Here is a 10,179-nt window from a genome sequence, read left to right on the forward strand (position 1 = left end):
TGTTCAAAACTAAAGAACCACAAACTCCATTGGTAAAAAAAAGTAAAAAATACTATCCAGTTAAAATATTGACCATTTAAAAGAACTTTCCTTTACTCTATAAAGCCTTTATTTCAACCCGACAGGGAATCAAAAGGATCAATATCCCCATAAAATGTCACCAATGGTATTCCACAAACATTGGTTCATACATCATTAATCTTAGAAATATATTTGTAAGATACAGCTAAATACCTAGAATTAAACATGTTATACTGTGAACCTTTCTTCTAGTGTTTACTATTACTGCTAGGTAAAAGCAGAGACCTGCAAGCAAAACAAAATCCTGTCTCTTTTCCTCCTAACATCTGAGGAATATTTGCTTAAAGCTAACCTGTCTTTTCTGAGTCTAATCTTCTAAGAAACTAGCTTGAAGAGTTCTGATATCAAATAGGTGTATATATCCTCCCTCCATAGAAATCTTCATTTGTTTAGCCCTCTGAACAGAATTTTTCCCCCCTGCTTTAATAAAAGACTCCTTATTATAAAATTGAATACCCACCTTTTCCCCCAGGATTCCTTTGGAATAACTCCCTCCAACTTTTAATTAAAATCTGACAATCAATTTTGGTAAAAGATAAGGCTAAGACACCTCACTGTCAGTTTTAAAACTGAAAATGGCTGAGTACTGAAGGTCAAAAATATATATCAATACACACATATAAATCTCAACCAAAAAGAAACATCATCATCAGGATTCACTAAGCACTTTCCCCATGTTCAACTCAAGTTAAAATAGTTATAGTCACTTATCTTCGCAGGAAAATCCCTTGGAATTTTGCAATATTTATAGGGCTTCACTCCATTGGAAAATTTTTCTCACATAAATAATCTCCCTATGTTTTTTCCAACTCTTTGTCAAATGCTTAATCTGCAAGAAATTACTAAAAGCATATGTATCAGAATTTATAAATAAGTCTGTTCAGGCCTCTTATGGTTTATATGCAGCTACTACAAGATTTAAGTCAGTTGCAAATTATCAGTTAACTTTTTCCCTTGTGATATGTGCACGTAGCCTGATGTGGGGATTAGCAACTGAGCTACTCAACTGGTTTCACTAAAATATTATTGTCCCAACCAGCTATCCCTCCCTCACTGGTGATGGTATAACTTGCTTCAACTGTTGAACCTCATGTAAATACAGATCATCACTGGTGACTGTAAGGTGCACTGGTTAGTTATCATGTCCAACTTCATTGTAAAGAACTTGCTCTTTTAAAATGCCGCAGGTCAAAAAAAAAAAAAAAACGAAACAGTGAAAATGTCGCCTGTGAATTGCTTAAGGGACAAAAACTACTACCAAAAACGTTTCTGATTTGGGTTCTGTTCACTTTCTGATTTTATAAACAGGATTTGTTTATTTGTAATATTGGAGGTGTTTAGTGGAAGAAGATGATATGGCCAATGAAGGGAACCTGAAGGTGAACAGTACAGGTCTCTCTGACCTACATATCCCAGGGCTGCAAGCAAAGGAAGTAGGGAAGAAGTCCCACACTGTAGGGGCATCAGATATCTAGTCCAGTCCTTGGACAAATGTCTGGGCTTTGGAAACCAAGGGCAAGAGGTGATGACTAGTCTATGGTATCATTTAAAACTCCCACCCCCCTAGTAAGTCTCCACCCTCCCAGATCCCCCAAGCGTGATTTTGCACAACAAGTTAAATAAAAGTAAACTGTTTATTAAAAGATACAGCAAAGGTACAGATACAGAGATACATACAAAGATACAGATATATATATATATTTACATATATATACAGTCTTGCTGTTTTCATGTGCACTATATTTAGCAGCACATTATTTAATCAGGCAGCATTTTAATGGGGTTGTTTTGACACTTGGTGTTATTACTGCGTCATTTTGACAAGATACAACTATAGCCTCGTGGAAATTAAGATGTGAATTCCACTTCTCCAACTTTTAATAGTAGCAAAGAGGGGAAGGAGAAGGGAAATGAAGTACCAAGGCTGAGCATTAGGTTAAACACAAGAATTCAAAAGGGCCAAGGTAGCACAGGGAAGGGAAAACGATTAAAACTAAAGGCTATCTGACAAACAACCCAGAGAAATAGTAACAAATTACCGTTATTTAAAGGCAATGGGCTATGTATCCAAGATGCTCACATAAGCCTACAATGACCTTTTCCAATCCAGTTCTTGTGTTGAACCTGAGGATCTGCCTCTCTCTGCTCAATCCCTCCACCCAGTAAATTTGCTACCACCAAAATCTAGAGCTATAGAGCCTTGAAGCAAAACGGGAAGCTAAATAGTTGTACCTTGGGCTACCTTCCCACAAGTGCAAGGAGGGCCCAATGTTGGGTAGGGATGTGATAACACTGTTCTCTGCAATTCGATGCTTTTCACTTTGTGGCTTGGTTCCACAAAGTGAATTGCATCGAGTTACTGTCAAATGAGAAGCTGCGGGTTGTTTCATCTGTCGTCTAACCCGGCCCTGCCGTTTAACCCGGCCCTAAGAAGAGTGAAACAGAATCCAAATCAGATATAAAATAACAATAAAATGGCAGATTCACGTATAAAAAAGGAAAAATACATAATATTCCTTACTTACCTCAGAGGGCAAATTGCTGCTGAAAACATTATCATCATCTTTGTTTTCTTCACCATTTTTCTCTACAGGAACCCACTCTCCATAAACACTATCTGCTTCTTTTTTTCGATGTTGAGATCCAGATGACACAGGAAATTCTTTTGTTAATGTTACCTGGCTTTTTGGTGGAGTTGGCTTTGCTGCAGCAATCTAAAAAGCAATGTATTTCTCAATTAAAACTCAACAGATTTTTTTCAACATAATCTGAAAGTGATTTTGTTTGTTATTGCTCACAGTATATAAGCCATAAATTAAAAAACTAAATTCCATTTGAGTTTTACTTAAATTTGAGTTCCTTATGTGTGCTGTTTCATCAACCCATAAACGTTAATACTCACATTCAGATTGAAAAAAATGGGTTTGGGTTCACTGAGTTTAAAGGGATGATGATAAAAAGGAGGTTCTTCTTCCTCTTCATCCGAAACATGAGGCTTATTCACTATTACATCATCATCTTCTTTACTCTGTGCGATCTGTTTGCATTTCTTAAAAAATAAAAACAAACAAGAGATAAATCTTACACTTTATGCAGAACATATAATTTCTTAAAAGAATCAAAACCACATAAAATCAACTTCCAAAAGTAAGACAAGATTAATGATAGGTTAGAGATAGGTCACTCAGCTAATTTGCTATGATTTAAACACACTCTAGGTGGTCAGTCAGTCAACAACATTTATTGAGCACCTACTATGTGCAGAGCACTGTACTGGGCACTGTCCAGGAAATACAAAAAAAAGTAAAAGACATGGTCCCTGCTCCCAAGGAGCTTACAATCTAGTTCAAGAGACAGAATACATACACATGAGATAACTGAGGAACGCTTTTACAGAGCAACACAATTAACAAGTGCAAACTGATATAATACAAACTGAATACGTAAGTGCTGAAAGAACAAAAGCCTAAGAGAGAACAGAATCAGGCAGAATTTGATAATCAAGGGATATTCCTTGAAGAATTCTAAGCCAGATTTTCATAGTTAAGAATAAGGACTGGCAGGGAAAGGACAAGAAAGTCATCCTAGTTAGGTGGTGGTAAAAAGGTGAGAAGAAACTTACTAGAAGGGACAAGAGGGCAGAAGATGAGGCTAAAAACATAGGGAAATACTAAGTGTTCACAAGGTCTTGGATAAGGAGCTTGGATTTGATAAGCAAGCAATAAAAACCTTTACTAGGTCCTTAAGTTAAAAAAAAAAGAGCTGTAATTCATATTGTAATAAATCTAAGTGAGAAAACAGAGTAAGAAACTAATGATCCCCCAAATGTATGGCAAAATAAAAGATCTGAAATATATGCGATTGGGTTAGATAGCAACATGTCTCTCCATAAATGTTTTGTAGGTCGACTCTCTAAAGGAACAGAACTCAAGAATGGAAAATAAGGCATGATGGAGAAGGTATGACTGATGAGGTCTGAGACAAAAAGCAGAGTCAATTCCTTCCTGAGAAGCAAAGGAACAGACTTCATTACCTGGCTTTATAAAAAGGTCAGAGTAAGTTTGGGTGGACTTGTCTCTATACAAGCAGAATCTGTCACATCCATTATCAATTGAAAATATTACAATAGGATAAAAAGCTCATTTAGCCAAAAACACAGAGTATACCAAGCTTGTAACCAAGGGGAACAGAATATATTGACAGTGGCAGGCTGGCATAAGGCTAGCCAATAACAAGTTTCAATATATGAAACAATGTGGTACTTCTGGATCCTAGCAGCAATATTTCAGCATCCTCCCTCCCCCCTCCCCCAAAAAACAAAAATAATATTAATAATAAAACAAAGCCAAAAAAAAAGCCTCAAGTGAAAAGACCAAATTCTTAAAAACAAAAATGTGTTTAAAATATATATGTTACTGCCAAAACCCGAACCGCAGGAAGAACTGATAATGGCTGGCCATTATCACCAATGGCTGGTACCAAACAGCCAAAACCCGAAATGTTGATGCGAAAGAAGTTCCTTTCAGGCAATGGCCAGCTATTCTCATTAATTTCCAAGCTCCGGTGGCAAAAGATCATTTCTGAAGATTGTCTGTGTCTTTGCGTATATGCAGTACACTCGTGGCGATCAGTGAACACGTCGTGAATGGAAACGAAACTGTAGGCGAGCTTCTGCGTGTTGCTCACTCAACACCTCCTCCATTCAAACGAACCGTCCCACTCCTCAGTCAGTTTGGCTTCTAAAACTGGAAAGCAAAAGTAATGGGAAGTAACTTTTAGCTAGCGGAGCTTAGCCATCCCGGATAATGGCCTGCTAAACAGAGCTTCTGCCGCTGCCACATCTGTATTTCGGGTTTTGGCCACTCGGTGCCAGCCATTATCAGTTCAGCCCACAATTCGGGTTTTGGCACGCTCCAGAGTCAACATCACTGGAATAATCCATTTAAGAATGAAAACAAATTCTGTCTAGCTTACCTCAGTTAGTTCTTCTATAGTAGCTCCTCCTGACTTTTTAGCAACTTTCTCTTCTATTGTAGGTGGAGGTGCAGGCTTTAGGTTTGGCGGTAAAGGAACACCAGCCTTAGCACACATGGCAGCTGCATTAGCTTTGGCTATTTCAAGTAATTGCGCCTTATCTGTAAGAGGAAAAATATAAGACACAGTTTTCCTAAAAGGCTGTACATTTTGTATTATTTTTACATGCTAACAAAACTAAAGGCACCAATTTTCTGCCCTAACTTACAGCTGTGATGAAATCACTCTTTGACTCCAAGTTTTTAAGTGAATGCCCTCTAAAGTATTACGTCCACATTTAGGTTCCCAAATACTACAGAAAATAGCTAAATTACACAACTATAATGATCATCTTGCCACACACTCGACACACACCTGCCAAAGCCTACTACACTTTATTCTCCAAAATTATCATGTCCTTAAATTACTTTCCTTCTAATCTCTAACAACATTTTACATCACACTTTGAGCCCAAGTTCAAGCGCCACCCCTTCTAACAAGTCTTAAGCCAGAATTTAACATTTCTCTCCACAGTGCCGCCAAAGTGCTTTTCATCAATCACCACATTCTGCTCTGTTCGGCAGTCTGACTATACGGTAAAAGAGACATAAATGCATTTTATCCATGTCTCCTCTACTAACTTGTAAGCACCTCAGAAATTACATACTGTTCTTTTGCTGTGAATAAAAAAATAACTCAGAAACCTTTTGTTGAACTGAATGCATGTTCTGTCAGTCATTTTCTTTAGACAACTGTGACCTGAAAATGTCCAATCCACTGGGATAATGATAAATTTCCATTATTACTGCAGGTGGTCATGCATTACCCATCAAGTTTTAACCATCTCTACACACTTCTTAAAACCAGGGGAAATAAGAGCACTTTATTTTTAAAGTAAGGCAGATCATTGTAAATCACTTTAATCTATTTAACTTTACTTTGCCAGCATCAGCCACTCAGGTAAATGACTCCCCACAAGCAAAATTCCCTATTCATTTCCACTACCCATTATACTGATCAGAATGACCCTAACAAACATTTAACTGTCCTGTATTGCCATTTTAAGACTTGGAACTTATTAAAAAGAAACACTGTAATTTTAGGCTCATTTGCAAGGATCTATATTGGAATACATACAATAACAATCTGACAATATACTAGCCTTGTCTTTAACTGGACTTCTACTTTCCATTATTAGTTATGGACGATGGTTCAAGCAAAATAAAACATTCAAGTATGCAAACACCTTGGTTCTAATATACTCCAAAGCAGGTCTTTTTAACTCTAACTACAACTGTACTTATCCCCAAATTTTCTGAACGCAAGCTAATCTAATTATGAAACACAATATTTATCCTAAACCAATAACCCAAAATATTCCATTTGACTCAACGATCAGAAAAAAAGTCAGGTTTAAATCATTCTCTATTACAATACCATTAAATTTTAAAATGACTCACTCAAATCTGTCAGACGTTTAGGTGATCTGCCTCTTTCAGAAGACCTGGATCGTTTACGACGGATGGGAGATCTGCTAAACCTTCTTCTCAAGGGTGTTCGTGATCGCCTTAATCTGACTGGTGATATACTGAAGCTTCGTCTTCTTACCACAGACCTTGATCTTCTCCGACGGCTAGGGGTGCGGCTCCGTCGGCTGGGGGTGCGGCTCCGTCTGCTGGGGGTACGGCTCCGTCGGCTGGGGGTGCGGCTCCGTCGGCTTGGGGTGCGGCTCCTTCGGCTGGGGGTGCGGCTCCTTCGGCTGGGGGTGCGGCTCCTTCGGCTTGGAGAAATGCTAAAGCTCCTTCTCCCGGCAGATCTAGATCTTCTTCGACGACTCGGCGTGTGACTCCGACTCCGACGACTGGGGGTGCGACTTCGAGCTCTAACTGTCTTCCGGTTATCCCTGGAGCTTGATCTTTTTCTTTTTCTTTCCCTGGACTTGGATCTGTGCTTTGGCGATCTTTTGCGCTTCTCTTTTGATACAGATCGCCTTCCTCTAGACTTTGATCTTGACCTGCTGCTCCTCCTCCTGCGTCTGGAACGTGACCGTGAACGTGTTTGAGAGCGATGAGACTTGGATTTAGATGATCTCTTTCTTGCCCTAGAACGAGATTCACTGGTGCGCTTGCGTGATTTGTGTTCAGATGACTTGGAGCGCTTACTTCGAGATCTTAATGAAGAGTCTCTTTTCTTTTCTTTCTCACCTTTGTCACGGTTCTTGTTTTTCTTGCTTTTCTCATGTGTGTCCTTAACTTTTACAACAATCTCATAATCATCTTTTTCCTCTGAAGACGACTCTGACGCTCTTTCTGGTATACTAATTACAACTGGACTGGCAGCAGATTTGTCACGTTCAACTTCACTTGCAAGTAAAGGTCCTTCAATACCAGCTCTAAGGCTTGTAAGACGCTCCATGTCCTTAGGAAGTAATGGTCTCACTAAATCTGCTTCATTAATATCATCAATATTAGCAGGAAATCCTGAGTCAGACAATATCTCTTTAGTAGGGAGAGGTACTTCTTTATCTTCTCCACTACTTTCTTTAGGGCTGAGAGCAACTGCTAATGTCTGGTCACTCTCTTTTATAGGTAATGGTCCTTCTGCATCCTTACTAATAAAGTTATTATTAGATGGTAAGTCAAGATGAATATCTTTAGCAGGCAAAGGTCCCTCTATGTCAGGTTCACTACCACCACTGGGGCTGCTGGAAATTACCATGTCATGTTCAGTATCTTGCGTAGTCAAAGATACTTCAACATAATATTTACTAACTGAACTAAGAGCAGATGCTGTGGCAAATTCAATACCTTTACTAGTTCCCAGTGCATCAGGTTCAAGAGCAAGGGGACCAGTTCCTCCCCCATCAGTTTCACTAACAATAGGGCAGGTATCCAACACTGTGCATTGTTTAGTCTCACTGCTGGGCAAAATTCTCTCTTCACCAATTTCACCAACAGCACCAGTGCTGATAGCAGACACTGCGCTGTGTTCCATCTCTTTAGCAATTAGATGATTATTTATATTAAGGTCTATATTTATACCATGTTTACTTTCATAAGAGTCATTCTTCAGGTGTCCTTCAGCATGTGGCTCTTCATCTGAATGCATGGGAATCTCCTGCAAACCAATCTCTGGAGCAAGATTTTGATCACCAGATAGTAAATTCATTCCTTTTATGACACTAGATTCCAGAATCATTGGTGTAGACTCTAACATCATCTCAGCTGGTATTACTTGAGTCTGCTCTGAGACAGTAACAGCGGGTTCTGAAACTGTCACAGCAGATTCTTGGACAGAAACAGATGGCTCTGAAACAATCATGTTAGGCTGAAGGACAGAAACTGCTGTTTCCAGGATAGGAACAGTAGGCTCCAGGGCAGAAACAACTGGCACAGGAACGGTAACATGCTCTGTCTCAGCCAGGGCCAGAGGCTCCATGACAGCATCAGCTGGTGGCTCTGGGACAGCCACAGCTGGTGGCTCCAGGACAGCCACGGCTGGGGGCTCTGGGACAGTCCCAGCTGGTGGTTCCGGAACAGCCACAGCTGGTAGCTCTGAGACAGCTGTGGCTGGAAGCTCTAGAGTGCTCTGTGATGGCTCTGGAATAGTTACTGCAGGATCCAAGAGGGACATAGATACCTCTGAGGCAACATGTCCTGAAGCTCTCACGGAATCAAAGGTTTCTGCTGTCTCTGACATAATAGAAGGCTCTGATGTTAACACAGCCGGTTCAGCTGACATTACGGGAGTTTCAGAGACCATATAAGTCACCGGTCTCTCTGGAACAATCTCATGCTCTTCTGCTACTACAGCAGACTCCATAGGTGTTGACATAACTGAAGACTCTGGCTCTAGTGGTGGTTCTGGAACAGTCACAGTAGCCTCTGATGCTAACACTGAAGGCTCTGATGCTGACACTGAATAATTAGCAGGTACTGCCGAAGGTTCTGAAATCTCACTTTGACTCACAGGAGGTTCAGGCAGCGATACAGACTCTTCAGGAGGTAATGCTGACACTTCAGTAGGCCAAGTATTTTCAGCTGTTAATGTTGACTGCTCAGTGGGTAATGCCGGACCCTCTGGTGGTTCCTCAGGAGGCAATGGTGGTGTCATTGGTGGCTCCTCAGGTGGCAATGGTGGCATTGTTGGAGGCTCTTCAGGAGGCAAAGGTGGCACCATATATGCCTCCGTATATGTATCAGTATAAGAATCGGTGTAAGAATCAGCTGCCATAGACATCATTGAACGATCAGCAGTATAAGATGACATCATAGATCGGTCAGCTGCAGAGTACGATGACATCATAGACCGGTCAGCAGCAGAGTACGATGACATCATAGACCGGTCGGCACCCATGGACATCATAGATCGGTCAGCCATCGGGGACATCATGGAGCGCTCGTAAGCTGACATCATAGAGCGCTCGTAAGCTGACATCATAGAGCGTTCGGCCATAGGGGACATCATAGAGCGCTCATAAGCTGACATCATAGAGCGCTCATAGGCTGACATCATAGAGCGTTCAGCCATAGGGGACATCATAGACCGCTCATAAGACATCATAGAGCGTTCATAAGACGACATCATGGAACGTTCTGCAGCATAGGACATCATCATAGAACGTCTAGATGCTAACATCAGGGGTCTAGGTGCTAACCTATATGGCCTGGGGGCTATTCTATAAGACCTGGGTGCTATTCTATAGGGTCTAGGTGACATCCTATAGGGATCAGGAGTTAGTCTATAGGGATCATGGCCTAATCTATAGGGGTCCTGCCCTAACCTGTAGGCGTCATGACCCAACCTATAAGGGTCATGACCTAACCTATAGGGATCCTGAGCTAACCTGTAAGGATCCTGAGCTAACCTGTAGGGATCAGGAGATTTTGAACCCAACATAGCAGAATCTTGGGAACTAGATGCTAACATCTGGGCATCCATGGTACCAGACGCTAACATCTGAGCATCCATAGTGCCGGAAGCTAACATTTGAGAGTCCATAGTGCCAGACGCTAACATCTGGGAATCCATAGAGCTAGTTGCTAACATCTGGGAGTCCATGGTGCTGGTTGCTAACATCTGGGA

General features: G+C 40.8%; 1 protein-coding gene across 5 annotated transcripts in view; it reads right to left on the minus strand.

Moving 5' to 3' along the window:
* Positions 1-10,179, minus strand: part of LOC124234292 (protein SON) — a 31,825-nt gene that overhangs the window by 14,391 nt on the left and 7,255 nt on the right. For 3 of the 5 annotated variants that reach the window (XM_046651577.1, XM_046651578.1, XM_046651579.1), the window contains exons 3-6: positions 6,555-10,179; positions 5,056-5,216; positions 2,984-3,130; positions 2,607-2,795 (exon numbers count right to left, since the gene is read on the minus strand). The exon at positions 6,555-10,179 is cut by the window's right edge and continues 2,117 nt beyond it. In XM_046651577.1, coding sequence (XP_046507533.1) covers positions 2,607-2,795; positions 2,984-3,130; positions 5,056-5,216; positions 6,555-10,179 — 4,122 coding nt within the window. Of the gene's footprint in view, positions 1-1,696; positions 2,508-2,606; positions 2,796-2,983; positions 3,131-3,300; positions 4,827-5,055; positions 5,217-6,554 lie in introns of those variants that run through there. The other 2 variants (XM_046651580.1, XM_046651581.1) reach the window with 2 other exon arrangements.

Source organism: Equus quagga, unplaced genomic scaffold, assembly GCF_021613505.1.
Source record: "Equus quagga isolate Etosha38 unplaced genomic scaffold, UCLA_HA_Equagga_1.0 73442_RagTag, whole genome shotgun sequence".
In the NCBI taxonomy this organism is placed as follows: Eukaryota; Metazoa; Chordata; class Mammalia; order Perissodactyla; family Equidae; genus Equus; species Equus quagga.